General features: G+C 36.0%; 1 protein-coding gene across 2 annotated transcripts in view; it reads right to left on the minus strand.

The window, feature by feature from the left end:
• SLCO1C1 (solute carrier organic anion transporter family member 1C1) overlaps positions 1–18,573 on the minus strand; it is a 56,004-nt gene that overhangs the window by 21,976 nt on the left and 15,455 nt on the right. For both annotated transcript variants that reach the window (XM_072798775.1, XM_072798774.1), the window contains 6 exons: positions 17,689–17,821; positions 8,972–9,096; positions 5,609–5,755; positions 3,755–3,853; positions 1,759–2,004; positions 618–782 (listed from right to left, as the gene is read on the minus strand). In XM_072798775.1, the coding sequence (XP_072654876.1) occupies positions 618–782; positions 1,759–2,004; positions 3,755–3,853; positions 5,609–5,755; positions 8,972–9,096; positions 17,689–17,821 (915 nt within the window). The remainder of the gene's footprint in view (positions 1–617; positions 783–1,758; positions 2,005–3,754; positions 3,854–5,608; positions 5,756–8,971; positions 9,097–17,688; positions 17,822–18,573) is intronic.

Raw genomic sequence — 18,573 nt, forward strand, 5'->3', positions numbered from 1 at the left:
TAATGATCTCGTCATGGGCTAAAGGAACTAATCCAGGCTTTAAAAGTATCCAATGACTTGGAGCATGATGTTCATGTATTTGTAACATTCTGGTTTTTCTTCATTCATTTCTTCATGCTTTTCTTTGCCTTTCAACAGCTTTCTCATTGTTGACTGATCTGCTATGCTAGCAACACAGCCCTTTTAAATAACCTGCATGCCAGGACTCAGCAAAGTCCTTTAAACTGAGCAGATACAAAGTGTTTTGCAATGAGTACCTTTTAAGCTTTCTGAATACTTACTTTTTATAATTCTAGAAGCTGTTCAGGTAAAATGGCCACTATTAGGAAGTTTTGGATACACCTGAATGATACCTATCTAGTGTCACAATCTCCTAATAAAAATGCATATCTGGTTTATGTAGTATTCTCAAGGTATATCACAGATGATCGCAATATTTTACTGTTTTTTTTTTTTCACTCTGGTAGATCTTTTTCACTCACTTTTTGACTTCATATCCAAAACGCCATAAATCACCTTCAGTCTAAATCTAAGAACAGCATTCTTTAAAATGCCCAAGGGTTAACAAGACACAGCTGGTAGTGCCTACTGGCAAGCATGAAGGACAGGGAGCATACCGATAACAAAGTTGGCCTTAGAGGATGACTGCCCATACTGCTGCTCGATGTACTTAGGTTTATAGGTCACCATTCCAAACAAAGAATTGAACTGAACAGTGCTAGCACACAAATATAGTAAGTACAGTGGATTTCCAAAAAGATTCCTTAATGATGGAAGAAAATCTATAAGACAAAAATAACACGGAGCAATTAAAGACAGTGTTACACTTGGCAGAAGACACAGCCTTGGCAACAGGGCAAAGACAGCCACAGTTATCAGGACCATTTATAACATAGTGCACATATACATTATGGAAATGCAGCATTGGCACAAGTCAAGGCTGAGATCTGTCAGGTTCATATCTAGACACAGGCACTCACTTCTACAGGCATATAATTTAGATTATAGTTAGAAGTATAAGTCAGACAGGAACAGATTCTTCTCGATTATATGGGTAAAAGGAAAGAGACAGAAGAATACTCCCTCACTACAGAGCTGAACATTATTGGCAGGACATTAAGAACTTACATCAGTTTTCTGGCCTCTCTTCTTCAAACATGGGTCATGGTCACAGAGAAAGAAATATGAAAGTGATCTCCATTTAATTTAATAAACTTTAGTGTTAAGAAATGAGTTTTGGATTCTCCCTTCTTCCTATTAATGCAGCTGGAGAGTTTGAAATGTGAAGATTTACTATAAATGTAAATATTGCTTGCTGGGCTCAACTGAGGGGGATCAGTCTTTCTCACAACCATCCCTTTTCTATGTGGAAGGAATTCACTTTAACATGTCTGGCCTTTTGCCCCACACCATATCCACTCTTTGATCATCAATGGTAGGAAACATGTACCCACACACATTTATCAAATGATAAATGTCTGTCTAATGCAAAGTGGCAATCCAAGATAGGGGCCATTGCCGGGTCTAACCTGAATCAGGGTAGGACTGCCAGCAAGGTTACCAAAACCTCAGGTCATGTTCTTTAATCCACTCTCTAGTAATAAAGATGACTTTGTAACCTTCAGTTCTGTTTCCTGTATAGTTCCTCAATTTTTCTGAACAAATGATGGGGAAAGAGGGGGTATTATTTATAGATCTCCTACAGAGTTTCAACAGGAAAACGGAAACTGCTTCTAAATCAAGGAGATTATGGCTTACCTCTTGCCATTTCCATTATTTTTGACTTTTCTCCAAGGGGTGTTTGGTAGTCTGTATGATCATCCATAATAAACTTGGATTTCTCAGAGGAGGAATTAGAATCCTCTCTACTTCGGAGTCTTGGTAGACTCTTTGGTAAACACCAGAAAGGCACAGCTGCAAGAAGACTTACAATTCCTGCTATTAGATAACCCAGCCACCAGGCTCCTACCCATTGGGAATCCTTTGGAGTAATGGTTACATGATCTGAAAGAGAGAGAAGATGGCTAAGTAGCATGTATAGCAAAGCTAGTGGGTTTAAACAAGCCTCTTAAAAAAAAATCCTAGCAGTAGTTCTATCACATCATAAAAATACCTAATAATTCATGCATGATAACTTCCTAGTCTGTACATTATCATCTTGTTTTTTGAAGGAAACATGCTGGTTTTTTTTTTTTTTTTTTCTGGAACATGATGCTTTTCTTCATTTGTTCCTTAGATCTAAAATATAGTTTAAAAGCCAGAAGAGGGGGTCTTACTCTGCCCTGCAGAGGGACCTCTCATCCCATGGCAGGAAGAAAGCCCCATGTGAGGGAGATTTATGGGGGCTCAAAACCTTCTGCTGGCTCCCACACATCAGCACCACTTGCATCTAGTTCATATACTGAACATCTAAGATATTTTTTTCTCAAAGGAAGAGTTAAATCCTAACATCTTCTTATCCAAATCTAGTCTAAACCACACAGAATGTTATTCATTAAATGATGGTTATTAATACTTCAGAGCTATTCTCGGTCTGAAGCAAGATCTGTATACATAAAATGTCAGTATCTTATTTATCATCAAAACTTTATTTTTGACACCATTTCTTATCTGGTGAAAAGGTAAGTAGTGATGAAGATTTTTGAACCAAATCAAGTGGGTTTTTTTTTTTTTTTATATAAGAACCCATAAAGCATATGATAGATCTACCTCCACTGTACTCTGTGAGAATAACAAAATAAACACATGTCCTTTGACAACCAGGCTCAATTGCCACTGCATTATACTTGGTAAAATGTTTACACTGGCTCATCACTGCATCTTCATTGCTTCCCCTTAACAATTTCCCTCTGTACCACCCATCACACCTATGCTTTCTTGTCTGTATCAATCTCCATGACTGGATTTTAAAACCTCAGGAAGTCAAGGCACTCAACTATTTTGTTCACCATTTTGTGGTAGAACAGCACCTGGGATAGAATAGATGCAAAATTAATGAGGTTAATGAATACATAAATGAACAAATAAATACAATTTTTGGAATGTGTCTTGTAGTTTATTTGAGAAAAAAGAAAAATTAGTGCAAGAGTTTTGCAGTTCATCTTAACATACAAGGCCTTTAAAATGCAATTTCAAGATTTTAAAAACTGAAACTTGTTTTTCTTGTTTCTAACTGCTCTCTTGAACTTCTTTAAAAGAAAGCAATGTCTATATGTAGGAGGGACACCTCACAAGGAAAGGAACACATTAATAGCTGTGGAAAGATGAGGTCTCCCACTTATTCCCCCCACAAGCACTTTCCCAGAGAGTAAGGCATACTTAGTATAATATGCCTCCACCTTTCAGATCTGTACAGTAAAGAACATATTTTGGTTGCCGGAAGACTTTCAATTCTTGGTCTTCCTGGCAAGTCTACAAAATACATTATCAGTTGATGCAACTGTCATATTGCTACACCTGAACCAACAGGAAACCACAGTTTTTAGTCTTAACTATGCTAGAATGCGTTTGAACTGGCAAGCCAGAAGTGAAAAAGGATACATCTGAATAACAAACCATGGGTCATCCAGTTCTAGTCATTGCCTATTTTTCGTATTCCATTTATTAATGTGTATGGTGATTATATTAATGACAAATTTTCAGTGGATTATTTTCATGTCACTTTATAAAAAGGGAATTTGATATCTTCTACACCATCCCCATCAAAAAAATGTAGGACTAAAATAAATAAATAAATGAAAATAAACTTCCTTACCTAGGTTTACAAAGCCAATGTCAACATACAGTTTGGCACATAATGAGCCTAGCAGGAAGCCAAAGATTGGTCCTATAATTGCAACCGTCTGCACACACCCTGCACACACACACACAAAAAAAGTGTCAATTCTCTGCTTTTGTAAATTAATAAATTTTTAAACAAGAAATAGGAGCGAGATTCAGTTCGTAGCTGAGAACATTTCATCAACTTTTCACTTAAGCATGCTTAATTTGTCAATTTTTCAACCTTATTGAATCAGGAAATAAGTCCTCAGGTTTGGAAGAATGGACACCTGAAAGGCATTAATTACCTCTTAGTACAAAAATAACACCAAGGTTCTAAAGAAGTTAATTTCCTCCAAATGGGGCGAACTTCACTCATTAGAATTAGATTTCCCTCATTGATTAAAAAAATCAGAATTATGCTATTTTGACAGTCAAAACCTTATTATAGATGGTTAAGCATAAGAGTCATTTTGACATTGAAATTGATTTCTTCCACCTTATTGCAAGAGTGCATGTGTTTGGAGTCTGCGGGACCATCTGTGAGAGCGGTAACTGCATATTCCTGACTGCAGCCAGACAAGGAACTAGACTTGGGAGTGCAGAGAGGTGCTCTTTGGAATAATCATGACCAGGCTGGCAACAGTAACGGCAAGGAAAATGGAGTAGATTGCCTACACAACACCATTTCTGGCTACCAGAAAGGTAGCTCTTCCCTGCAAAGTATGTCCCATCTGCCTTTCATTTCACCACAGAGCTTGATGCACACATATCCCCAGCAGATTAATTTAAATTAAGAGGAAGAGTGAATGGCAGTTACCGGATCCTTTCCAGAAAAGAAGAGAGGGTGAAGAGAGAGAGCAGGAAGGGGACATCTTGACACCTGCATGCATCTCTTGGCTTGCAATCTTTCCTCTTGTCCCAAGAGTACTAGCCTAGCATGTGTCATGAAGCTTCTGTTCCAAGTCCTGATTTATGCTGCAGTTTCCCATTAGAGCAGGTAACCTGTTTTTAATCACAGCCTGCCTGACTGTGAGAGCTCTCTGGAGTTCTGCATGCATGGCCAGGGCAGAATAGACTGGAGCTAGCCTCAGCCTCCTCAGCAAATTTAAATCTTGTCTTTCTGTCCCTTGAAGGCCAGGCCCTCAAAGGATCAGAACCCCAAGAGATCAAGACTGATGTATGAAATGGAGAAAAATTTAGTTTCCAAGATGTAAGAGGCACTCAATAAACGCTGCTTAGATGCATCTGGTCTTGGAGTTTGAGTTCTGCTGTAGTTTGCTTTTTGTGATTTTAGCTCCTGGTCTACCCACTGGCACCTGTTTTAGACACGGCTTAGCATCAGGCCTAGATCTCACCTTTCCCATATTTTTCTTTATCCATTCATACTGCTATTGAGAACTCAGAATTCCTTGCTGCCTATCCCTCATAGGAAGAAAATGCTTTAAATAAGCAGGGCTTAAAAGATGGGAAGTAGCTTAGGGTTCTGGAAACAAAATAGAAAAATAAATATAACTGATCCCTAAATGCTTCAGTAGTACAGTTAACCCAATAAAAGGAACCTATGAAATCTGAAGTCCATGAAGATACTTGTACAAAGATATACATCAGAGCAGCTGATCTTCCAGTTATTTTCTTCTAATCTGATGTTCTTTCCCCAATGAAACTGGTCCTTCTAATATTCAGGTTTCTTCATCATCTAAACCCTCAGTGTAGACTCAGAAATGTGTGAACTCAATACAGGAACTGGATCTGAAGGATAAAAGCTTCTACACCCTATTTAGTTTGGAATGGAGTTGAGAAAACCAGGTACCCTGCTTCCCAAGAAGATGAACGAGGTAGGCATTACCAATATAGAAAGCAGAATTGTCTTCACTGGCAAAATCATCAAGGTAGGCGATGCCTAGAGGCTGAATAGGAGTTTCCCCAATTCCACGAAGAAGGTTACCCAGGAAAACATAAACCCACATGGAAGAGCTGGCATCCATTTCACATTCTTGAAAGGAAAGCAAATAAGAGGAATGAAATTAGATGAGTATCAAAGTTAAATATTTATTCTGCAGTTCTACAAGCTGTCCTAAAATTGGATTAGGATGTAAAAGTGAAATTTTCAGTAGACATAATTTGATAGGAGTCTGCACAAGATTGGAAAATATTTTGGTTTCAATGTTTTAGGCAATGTAAATCCCACAGAGATTTTGATCAAGGAACTCTTTTGATTCTTCTTTCTGATGTCTTGTTTCTTACTTTCTCTTCTCTTTTTTATTTTATATTTACACTGAGTTCTTTGAGTTCCTACACTCCAATAACATTCAATATCCTGTCTGGGACAAAACACAAAATTTCAATAGAAGTCTTTTCTTCCCTTAATCTTTACATTTTTATATTTTTCAACAGAAATTACTTGTAATTTTATTGCTGACCAAGTTTTATCTGAAATTCAAAATTTTATATGGGTGATACTTCAACTTTGGGTAGCATTACAATTGTTTGATAGTGAATAACCATTTTTAGGGCTTAGGTTTAGGAAACAAATTCACATAAAAATTTAAAACCCTATATGCTTTAGTAGTATAATTATTCCAACAAAAAGAATCTTTTGGTAGTATTCTTAGAATGAAATTTAAAGCTAACAATTTTTAAGTGCTTTTATAGAAGTCATGTCTTGATATGATCATATGAAGTTGGAGAATTAATTCCCATATCACAAATGAAATACACTTTGACCAGTTTAATCACTTTAATAAGAGTGATAATATTTTCTATCTTTGACAATCACCACTTCTGAGTATTCCTTCCTGTCAGGCACTGGGCCAAGTGGTTGGCAGGCATTTTTAAAATTAAATTATCTTCATAATCTTATGAGGTAGGCATTATTTCTGTTTATTAGTAGCCCTTAAGGTAAAATTTGAAGGTAAAATATGGGTTATTTAAAACTGAAGTGAATCTTTTTGTGTGGATGAGTGAGACTGTGTAACACACAAGATGAATGTGTAGTCTTGTTGCTTCTAACTCTGCCTCTTCTAGAAATATAATCAAGTGACCAAGCATTTTTAATTTATTTTCTCTGGATTTCCATTCCACTCCCCAAATGTAAATTCCTTTTCTAAAAAAGTGATTTTAATGTCAATTCTACCCCCTAACATTTATGTGATCTCAAGAAGCCTGTTGGTAGAGAAGTCTTATAGATAAGGGAAGATATCTTAGATCTGTACTTTCCAGTATAGTAACTACACACCACATGTGACTACTTAAATGTAAATTTCTTAAAGTTACAGAAAATTAAAAATTCAGTTTCTCAGTCACACTCGCTATATTACAGTACTCAATAGTTACATGTGGCTAATGGCTGCTGTATCAGACAGCATAGATATAGACTATTTCCACCATCACAGAGAGTTCTGTTGAATAGCTCTGCTCTCCAGTGTTGTTGGGGGCCTGAGGGTTGTAGGTGGAGTATTTTTGAGAAGAGTCCTATATTTACCCCATTATCATTTTTAGGATGAACTTTGTGTCCACTATGTCTGATGTCTACATATGTCTCTGACTTTAAGGGAGCAGGGCCTCATTTAAAGGAAAGAAGAAGATTGAGTTGTGAGTCTTATATTGTATACCTGTCTAATAACTCATCTCTCTACATTAAAAACATTTTAATGCCCTCTCTCAACCCTATGTTTCTTAACATTAAAGGTTTAAATATTTCCTAATTAGTTGTATTGCCATTTATAGCACATTTTCCTAATTGTCAAAAACAAAACATTTGCAATTACTGTACTCTGTGTAGAGATGAGAGTCTAAACCCTCCTTTTACACTCTCTTCTTCTTCCAGAGTGATTTTCTGCTCCTTTTCATACAGCAGGATGGGGTGAACTTTTTACCTGATTATGTCTTCCCTACCTCCTCCCCCCCATATTTCTAGATCTTTAATTCTCTGGCCCTTCCTTTCATTCAAATAACCAGACCTCAAGTGTTCACACCTTAGGGAAGAGGCACCTCAAAAGAAAGTACTGATGAGGATACTAGGGGAAAGAAAATGTTTTATGCTATAGATAAAATATTTACATGACTAGCAGGTACATAAAAGGGAAGCTTCCATACTGCTGAGACAGAAATGAATTGAGAGGCTAGAAGCAGGGAGTGAGGTGGGAGTGGTAAAGAGGAAGTGCTGAGCACGTCCATGCTGAAGGACAAGGGAGAGAGAGTTTTTGATCTCCTGCCTCTGTAGCATCCTGGAGACATGACAAACATCTGTGGGTAGATTTATGTACTCCATGAGCAGGGATAACCTGTGCCTCCTTGGCCAGTTAGAGCCCGGGGAGGTAGCAAGACCCAAAAGATGAGACAGCTGTACATTGTGGCTAAACATCCCTGCTTTTGGCTCTTCAAAGGGCTTCCAGATGATTCTCATGTTCCCAAGTGTAGCTCATACAATACACTGCTATACAATATGTGTCAGCCATATGGAACTTTAGACATTCTAACAAAATTCACTACATCCTGTCGTGTGTGGAAAATAGAACTATTTCCAAGTTTCCATGACTGTCACCTTTGCATCAGAAAGAGCTGCTTTGTTAAAAAGAACATAAAGGTAGACATAGGATGACCCTAAAGTGACATATATGACCAAACACTGTGACCAGAGGGATTTTAAATATCTAAATTGACCAGGGACCAATAACAACAAGAGGCCCCTCCCACAACCACTTCCTTTGCTATTATGTAATCTCCCTAGAATGTAGGCAACCCCTGGGGAAAGGGTGAAAGTTGGGGGAAAATTGAGATTAAACTTTTGCCATTCTGATGAAAAGGGACTGGACACAGAAGTTCAATTGAGATCTTGGGGAAAATATATATTTATTTTGCATCTGAGCAATGGTCTGAGATTTGTATGTTCTGAGCTAGTTTTATCTTGATTTAATGGCTCATCTTATTTGGAACCACTGAGAGCTATTCTCATTCAGCAGCAATTAATGCTCCTTTCCCTAAGAATTGAATCTCTGCATATTTTCTTAGATCTCATCATGTACTGCCTTATATTCTAGGAATTTTGATGGCACTATAGTATCCTAATTTAAGTAAACCTTTTGACAGAAAAAAAAATCACATTTAAATGTTTGTCCATAATAAAGCCCATATAAAGTCTTTGTAAAAAAACAAACAAATAAACAAACAAAAAAACCTTTGTTAATCAAGTAAAAAAAAGGCATCTTACCATCATTTCTTTTAGACTGTGATTTTTCTATAATCGACTGAGGTAATTGACTGTCTGATTCCAAAAGACATGGAGAGAGGCTGAGAGTGGAATTAGAGAAAGGAGAATACTTTTCGTATCTGTACCTGTACAAAAAAGAATTTTTTTTTTTTTACTACAGACTCATTTAACATCATGCTAAAAGTATTGTATGTATACTACATGGCTCATTAGGACACCTGTTTGAGTTTGCAGCTAACAGAGTCTGAATCACTAATACTAACCAGCATTTAACAGCAGAGTACCCTAAAGAGAGAGCCAGAGAGTCTGCCAGAAAGTCTGGTTCATTGGTATTACCACCATAGCTGAACCAATTACCCAGTGTAGTAAAAGAAAATAAAAGTAAGAATCATTCACAAGAGTTCATTTTAATGTAAAAATGAATATAAATCATCTGCTTCCCTAATGAAAAACATATCTCACACTTGATAAAATTATGATTATCCCTAAATAAGGGTCTCTTATAGAGTCTCTTAACTATAGGAAACAAACAGGGCTGCTGGAGGGGAGGTGGGGGGTGGATAGGGTAACTGGGTGATGGGTATTAAGGAAGGAACGTGATGTGATGAGCACTGGGTGTTATATGCAACTGATGAATAATTGAACTCCACCTCTGAAACTAATGATGCATGTTAATTAATTGAATTTAAATAAAATTAAATTTTAAAAACTATGGTATTGCACACCGTATTTCACCATAGAATTATTTTTAAAAATATTTTATTTATTTATTCATGAGAGACAGAGAGAGAGAGAGAGAGAGAGAGAGAGAGAGAGAGGCAGAGACACAGGCAGAGGGAGGAGGAGGCTCCATGCAGGGAGCCCGACGTGGGACTCTACATGGGTCTCCAGGATCACACCTTGGACTGAAGGTGGTGCTAAACCACTGAGCCACTGGGGCTGCCCTGTATTTAGAGTTATAAATTTAGTAGAACCGCCTTGCTGATTCTAGAGAAATGATGATGATATGTGGGGTTTTTTTGGTTTCTTAAGTTTTTATTTAAATTCCAATTAACATATAGTGTAATATTTGTTTCAAATGGAAAATATAGTGATTCCACACTTCCTACAACACCTAGCGGTCATCACATGTACTCCTTACTTCCCTTCACCTATTTAACACATCCCCCACCCATTTCCACTCTGGTAACCATAAGTGTGCTCTCTAGAGTTAAGAGTCTATTTTTTGGTTTGCCTTGCTCTCTTCCTCCCTCCCTCTCTCTCCCCTTTGGCCACTTATTTTGCTTCTTAATCTCCACATAAGTGAAATTATATGGTATTTGTCTTTCTCTAATTGACTTATTTCACTTAGCATAATACTCTCTAGCTCCATCCATGTTGTTGCAAATGGTAAAACTTCATTCTTTTTGATGGGAGATTAATATTCTGTGTGTGTGTGTGTGTGTGTGTGTGTGTTTACACCATCTCTTCCTTATACACTCATCTGCCAATGGACACTTAAGGTGTTTCCATATTTGCCCATTATAGATAGTGCTGCTATAAACACCAAGGTGCACGTATTCCTTTGAATCAGTATTTTTATATCCTTTAGGTAAATACCTAGTAGTGCAATTACTAGATCATGGGATCATTCTCTCTTTTGAGGAGCCTCCAGTTTTTCACACAGTGGCTGCATCAGTTTGCATTCTCACCAATAGTGCAACAGGGTTCCCCTTTCTCCACATCCTCATCAACACTTGTTTTCTTGTCCTATTGATTTTAGCTATTCTCTCAGCTGTGAGATGATATGTCACTGCAGTTTTGATTTGTATTTCCCTGATGTTCAGTGATGTTGAGCATCCTGTCATGAGTCTGTTGGCCATCTGTAAGCCTTCTTTGGAAAAATGTTTATTCATGTCTTCTTCCCATTTTTAAATTGGATTATTCATTTTTTGAGTGTTGAGTTTTATAAGTTCTTTGTATGTTTTGGATACTAACCTTTATCAGATGTCATTTGCAAATACATTCCATAGATTGTCTTTTAGTTTTGTTGATTGTTTCCTTCACTCTGGAGAAGCTTCCTGTTTTGCTGAAATCCCAATACCTTATTTTTGCTTTTGTTTCCCTTCCTCCAGGAGACATATCTAGTAAAAAATTGCAATGGCTGATATCAAAGAGGTTATTGCCTGTGTTCTCCTCTAGGATCTTTCTGGTTTTAGGTCTCACATTTGGGTCTTTAATCCATTTTGAGTTTATTTTTGTGTATTGTGTAAGAAAGTGGTCAAGTTTCTTTCTCTTCCATGTTGCTGTCCAGTTTTCCTAATGTTAAAGACACTGTCTTTTTTCCCATTGGATATTCTTTTCTGCTCTGTCAGAGTTTAGTTGACCATAGAGTTGTGGGTTAATTTCTGGGTTTTCTACTCTGTTTCACTGTTCCATGTGTATATTTTTGTGCCACCACCATACTGTCTTGATCACTATAGCTTGGTAATATATCTTGAAGACCAAAATTATGATGCCTCTAGCTTTGCTTTTCCTTTTCAAGGTTGCTTTGGCTATTTGGGGTCTTTTATGATTCCATACAAATTTTAGCATAGTTCATTCTAGTTCTTTGAAAAATGCTAGTGGAAAAAAAAAAGAAAAATGCTGGTGGTATTTTGATAGGGATTGCATTAAATGTGTGGATTGCTTTGGGTAGTATAGACATTTAAACAATATTTGTTCTTCCAATCTATAAGGATGCAATGTCTTTCCATTTCTTTGTGTCATCTTCAATTTCTTTCATTAGAGTTTTTAGATTGCAGGTCTTTTCACCTTTTCGGTTAGGTTTATTCCTAGGTATCTTAGTATTTTGATGCAATCGTGCATGGGATTGATTCCTTAACTTCTTTCTCTTCTACTTCATTATTAGTGAATAGAAATGCAACAGATCTCTGTATATTGATTTTGGATCCTGCCACTTTACTGAATTTGTTTATCAGTTCTAGCAGTTCTTTGGTGGAGTCTTTCAGGTTTTCTATATAGAGTACTATGATGTTTGCAAATAGTGAAAGTTTGACTTCTTCCTTGACAATCTGCATGCCTTTTATTTTTGTTGTTGTTGTCTGATTGCTGTAGCTAGGAGTCCCAGTATCATACTGAATAAAAGTGTTAAGAGAGGATATCCCTGTCTTACTCATGATCATACAGGAAAAGCTCTCGGTTTTTCTCCATTGAGGATTCTAGCTGTGGGTTTTTCATAGATGGCCTTCATTATGTTGAGATAAGTTCCCTCTAAACCCACTTTGTTGAGGATTTTTATCATGAATGGATGTTGTACTTTGACAAATGCTTTTTTTGCATCTACTGAAATAATCATATGGTTCTTATCCTTTTATTAATGCAGTGTATTACACATTGATTTGTTAATATTGAACCAGGAATAAATCACATTTGATTGTGGTGAACAATTTTTATAACATATTGGTTTTGCTAGTATTTTATTAAGAATTTTTGCGTCCATGTTCATTAGAGATATTGGCCAGTAGTTCCCTGTTTTAGATAAGTTTTTGTCTGGTTTTGATATCAGGGGATTCCTGGCCTCATAGAATGAATTTGGAAGTTTTCCTTCCTTTTCTATTTTTTGGAATAGTTTGAGAATAATAGGTATTAACGTTTCTTTAAAAGTTCAGTAGAATTCCTCTGTGAAGCCATCTGGCCCTGGACTTTTGTTTTTGGGAGGTTTGTGATTACTAATTCAGTTTCTTAACTGGTCATAGGTCTATTCAAGTTTTCCATTTCTTCCTGGTTCAGTTTTAGTAATTTATATATTTCTAGGAATTTATCTACTTTTAGGTTGTCCAATTTGTGGCATATAGTTTTTCATAATATTCTCCTATAATTATTTGTATTTCTGTGCTGTTGGTTATTTCCCCTCTCTTGTGATTTTATTTATTTGGGTCCTTTCTCTTTTCTTTTTTGAGAAGTCTAGCTAGAGGTTTATTAATATTAATTTTCAACCAGCTCCTGGTTTCACTGATCCATTCTATTTTTTTTTTTAGTTTCTATATCATTTATTCCTGCTCTTTATTATTTATTTCCCTCCTTCTGTTGGCATTCCAACTTCCCTCTTAGAATAGCTTTTGCTGCATCTTGAAAATTTTGGACCACCGTGTTTTCATTTTCATTTGTTTCCTTGTATTTTTTTACACTTCCTTTTTGGTTTCCTAGTTGACTCATTCATTGTTTAGTAGCATGTCATTTAACCTCCATGTATTTGTGGTCTTTCCAGATTTTTTTCTTGTGGTTAACTTTTAGTTTCATAGTATTGTGGTCAGAAAAGGCGCATAGTATGATTTCAGTCTTTTTGTATTTGTTGAGGCCTGATTTGTGACCTAATATGTGATCTATTCTGAAGATTTTTTTTTAAAGATTTTATTTATTTATTCATGAGAGCTACAGAAAGAAAGGCAAAAACATAGGCAGAGGGAGAAGTAGGTTCCTTATGGGAAATCTGATGTGGGACTTGATTCTAGGACCCTGGGATCACACCCTGAGCTGAAGGCAGATGCTCAACCACTGAGCCACCCAGGTGTCCCTTGGAAGAATGTTCTATGTGCACTTGAAAAGAATGTATACTCTGCTGTTTTAGGATAAAATATTCTGAATATACTTGTTAAGTCCATATGGTTCAAGGTGTGATTCAAAGCCATTGTTTCTGAATTTGTTTTCTGTTTAGATGATTTGTCCATTGATGTAAGTGAGGTGTTAAAGTCCCCTACTATTATTACTTTTTTAAAAAGATTTTATTTATTTAATCATGAGAGACACACACAGAGAGAGAGAGAGAGAGAGAGAGAGAGAGAGGCACAGGCAGAGGGAGAAGCAGGCTCCATGCAGGGAGCCCGACGTGGGACTCGATCCTGGGTCTCTTGTTTTTGTTATTACTTCTAGATTCTAGAGTGATTTTTGTGTCAACACTTCCAAGAATAAGAAGACAATATGTCTTTGAGTCTCAAGTTTTTAATATTGTTTTAAGCATGATTGTTTTTCTCTTTAGCATTAGCATCCTGGATGTCTCCCTTTAAATCTTTTAAAGATACATTTAGTGTAGTGATAGTATATTTAATTATTAAGTAATGAATTTGAATGTTCTTGTCCACTTGCTTTATTATGATTGGCCAGAAATAATATAGTGAACCCCTGAAGCAGTGGGCCAAGGATCTTAAAATATCTGTAGTGATTACATAATATTTTGAAAATTTTAAATTATTTGAGGTTTCTCAATTCATTCTATAAAAATGCAACTGTGTAGGCATAACAATTATTTAGATTTTGAGTAATGGACTTCTTTGCAAGTGCCTCCTTTGTCACTAATTACTATATATGACACTGTAGAACAATCAATTAATCTCTTCAGATTTCAATCTTCTTAGTGGTAAGATGGGGGGTAACCATGTAGCCTTGCCTATTTAGGCTCTGTTGGATAAGGAGACAGAGAAGTAATTAAATAGGGGACCACCAGTGATTTAAATGCTTTTAAATCTGGGGTTTTAGTTCTGACCTGGATTAAAACTCTGACACAATCTTGACTCTGATACAATAGCTTCATAAATAGTCTCCCTACTTCCAAGTTTCCTCCACCAGAGTTATTTTTCCAAGTAGTAGTCTGCATGACCCTTAAACAAATGTAGGTGAGGTCATGTCATTCTGCTCAAAGCACTGCAGTGGCTTTCCATCTCATTCCAAAAAGAAGCTAGATCATCAAAATGGTTTGCAACCTTACCACTCAAGGTGAGGTTTGCAGCATGAACTGAAACCAAATCATATGGGAGGGATACTAACTCAGAATCTACAGTCTACCAAGAGCCTCAGGTGATTCAAATGTCCATCAAAGTTGAGAAACAATCTTGACAGCTTCTCCTTTTCCCTTTAATCTTTCGCCTTGCTCACTCCACTCCAGATCTAGCTTCCCTGCAGTTCACCGACATACTATTCTCCCTCTTGCTCTAGGAACTTTACATTCACCATTCAGTCAGCACAGAATCTTTCTTCCCCAGGTATCTTCAAGGCTCTCCCCTTCATTTCCTTTAGTTTTTTCCAAGTGTTGTCATCTTGGTAAGCCATCCTCTGACAACTCTACTTTAAACTGCAATCCTCCCTCCCCACAACATACTCTTTTTGAGTCCAGGATGTTATTTTTCGCTATAGCACTTAATATTATCTGGCATACTGTATCATTACTTATGTGTTTATTATCTATGTCCTCATAAAATCCATGAGAGCAGAGATTTTTATCTCTACTATACTCCCATTACCTAGAACAATGACCAATATATATTTGTTAAATTCATGAGTCAGGTGAGCTAGCACATATAAAGTTAAACACAGGCAGTTGGAGGTAGGCCCTCAATAATTGATATCCATGATAAATACTATGTTTTGTTGGACATCAAAGGTATTTCTTCTAGGCAGACAGAGTATAGTAGTCTTTTAGAGATCAAACATGATGTTATGGACCAGTACTCAATTCATGCTCTGAAAAGTTGAAAAGAAGTTATTACATAATCCTCAGTAGACAGTAAACTTCATGGGCAAAGAATTGTGCATATATATATATATTTTTGTTGTTGTTGTTGTTGTTTTGTTTCATTTTGTTGTTTTTTTTTACTGAAGTAGCCCCATTACATGGCACAGTACCAGGTAAATCACAGACACTGAAAAATTATTAACAAATATAACTTTAAACATATATAAACATAGTATATAAAAATCTGTCTTTGACTCTGGTATCCTTAAGCAGCCAGGCTAGGGCTGTTAGCCGTAGCAGCTTGACAGCCCTAGACTGGCTGCCTGGCTGGTCTTCTGATTTTCTTGCACTAGTATTTTATATTTGTCATTAACTTGAAGTAACAAGATTATTATTCTGAATGCAATACCTTTAAAACAAACCATTGCTGGTCTCTGGTTAAAATCAGGTGGCTCAATTATCAAAGGAGGATTGATAGCAATACTTAACAATAATGACACAGCTACTAGTTCCATCAGGAAACTTGGTAAGTATTTTAGTTGTGTCTTTTAATATTTTCAATGCTGTTTTAAATTAGATATTATTTTTAATGCCTATAATATCTATTTTAGGATAGATCAAATGGGGCCTAGAAAGGTTAAGTAACATGGCCAAGGTCATATAGAAAGTTATTGATCCACTGCAGAATGAGTTATGCCAAGAATCAAGAGTTTATTTATTCTCTGCAACTACTTTCGGATTTTTTTTTTTTTTTTTTTGTAATGGAAGTCTTTTTGTCCCCTTAAGTAAAGTGTTGCATGAGGGCTCAGTGATCAGAACACATAATAGTGGCATGGTTATTGGTTAAGCAGGGATTGGGCAGAGTGAAGACCAATTCCTAATTCATTGGCTCTCGACAGCACTTTTGTAGAACCTCAGTGATCTAAAGGAAACTTTTGTCCTGTGGAAAGGAGGCTGGGTAGGTGTCCAAAGAGTAGGTAGAGGTTCTGAAGCCATAGATCTCTCTCCAACTAAAAATGAAGGGGCCAGGAAAATTATACAAATAAGTAGAAAAGATTGCACACAGAGGATTCTGTGTACTACCTTTATAGATTGCCTATGGAGGCAAAAATCTGACTATATTTATGTATGTAACTTGGGATTCCAAGAAAAAGTTGGGACTATATCATATCTAAGTCTCTCCAGCTCTAAAATGTCATGATATAATGATCTGGAGTGAGCAATAATCAAAGTATGATTTGATATATAATTTTTACAAATGTTATCTTGCTTCAAAACCTGTAGATAGTTACTTCTCTCAGTTAGCAATAGGTAACCCCGGACATGGAAGACAACATGGATATGCATAAAGAAGTCAGAATACCTGTTTTTAGGATTCTAGTTCTATAATTATAAGACAGCTAACCTTGAGAAAGTCAGCAGACAGTAAAATAAAAAGATAAACTATGCTCTTTTTTACACATTTTTAAAAAGATTTTATTTACTCATTCATGAGAGACACAGAGAGAGAGGCAGAGACACAGGCAGAGGGAGAAGCAGGGTCCATGCAAGGAACCTGATGTGGGACTTGATCCCGGGACCCCAGGATCACGCCCTGGGCTGAAGGCTGGCACTAAACTGCTGAGCCACCCAGGAATCTCCAAACTATGCTCTTCTAATTCACAGGTAAAGATAGAATGATATAATAATGGTGAAAACCTTTGGAACTACTGAAGTTGCATGCAAATTTTAACAGAATTACCAGCAAAAGTACCCAAAGTAGACGTCAGGGTTAAAGAATACACACACCATACTCCTATTGAGAAAGTTCTGTTAGATAGTATTTGGACACTGAATAGTTATATGAATTGATAATATACCTATATATCTATATCTATATCTATCTATCTATCTATCTATCTATCTATCTATCTATCTATCTATCTATCTATAACTGAAGTTATCCAGCACATTGTTAGTACCATTCATTCATTACCCCTTTGACATCCATTTGACATTTACTGCAATATATTAATTTTTTTACTCATTTTACATCCACAGATAAATTGAATTTTAAGTAAAATTTTAAGTATTCTGAAATTTTGCCCAAAGAGAATATAGCAAAAATAAGATAATATTATTATACTTTAAGCCATGTGTCATTTTCTTAAATTTAAATAATTAATTGCAATTATAAAAAGGGAGGAATATAATTGGTTAAAGCAAGAAAAGATAATTGTTTTAGACTTACCTCTGCATGAAGAACTGCGGCATTGCAATGAGCAATGTTCCAACTCCCATGATTAGGCACCCTATTCCGATTATTTTTGGCCTGTGAAGTTTGGATCCAAAGTAGCTTACAAATGTTATAACTAAGAGATTCCCTTGGGGTGAAGAATAAAATGTTCATCAGTTCAATAACTTAGAAAAAGTCATCAGCATAACTAAATGAATATAACTGAATGAACAATAACTTAGAAAAAGTCATCAGCATAACTAAATGAATATAACTGAATGCAGGTCTGGCAATGTGTGTTTTAACTAAACTGTCTCCCTACCATCTTTTCCATCCTTTGTCTTTCTTTGCTTTAATCTAAGATGACTCTTGAAATTGTCTGCATACTCATTACTCCAATTATCTCATCCATTTATCAAAATACTTTAATTACCAACACTACTACCTCATTTTCATTCACCCTAATTATTTGTCCTTTTAAAGTGTTTTATCAGTTAATCAAATTGTAGAAGGGCTCTTTTGGTTGCTGTCTTAAATTTTTCTTAGTGATTTTGAAGTGAATTTTATTATTGTTTCCTCATTCATTAATATTTTCTATTAAAACTTTCATCAGTTTCCCATTTGCTCTTGAAACAAACATTATATATTCTTGCTTTAGCAAGCATTCATCACAGAAAAAGTAAAAGAAGTACAACTATACTTCATTTTATGAAATAAAATTATGAAATTCATATTAATACTAAGATACTTTACAATTTGTTATATGCTTTTTACAAAATACTCAAAACAGAGGTAAAAATTACTTCACATAAGCAAACTGTAGGAATATACTAGTTATATAACCTCAATGTTTTTTTTTTTTTTGAAGATTTTATTTATGTATTCATGAGAGACACAGAA

Source organism: Canis lupus, chromosome 25, assembly GCF_048164855.1.
Source record: "Canis lupus baileyi chromosome 25, mCanLup2.hap1, whole genome shotgun sequence".
In the NCBI taxonomy this organism is placed as follows: Eukaryota; Metazoa; Chordata; class Mammalia; order Carnivora; family Canidae; genus Canis; species Canis lupus.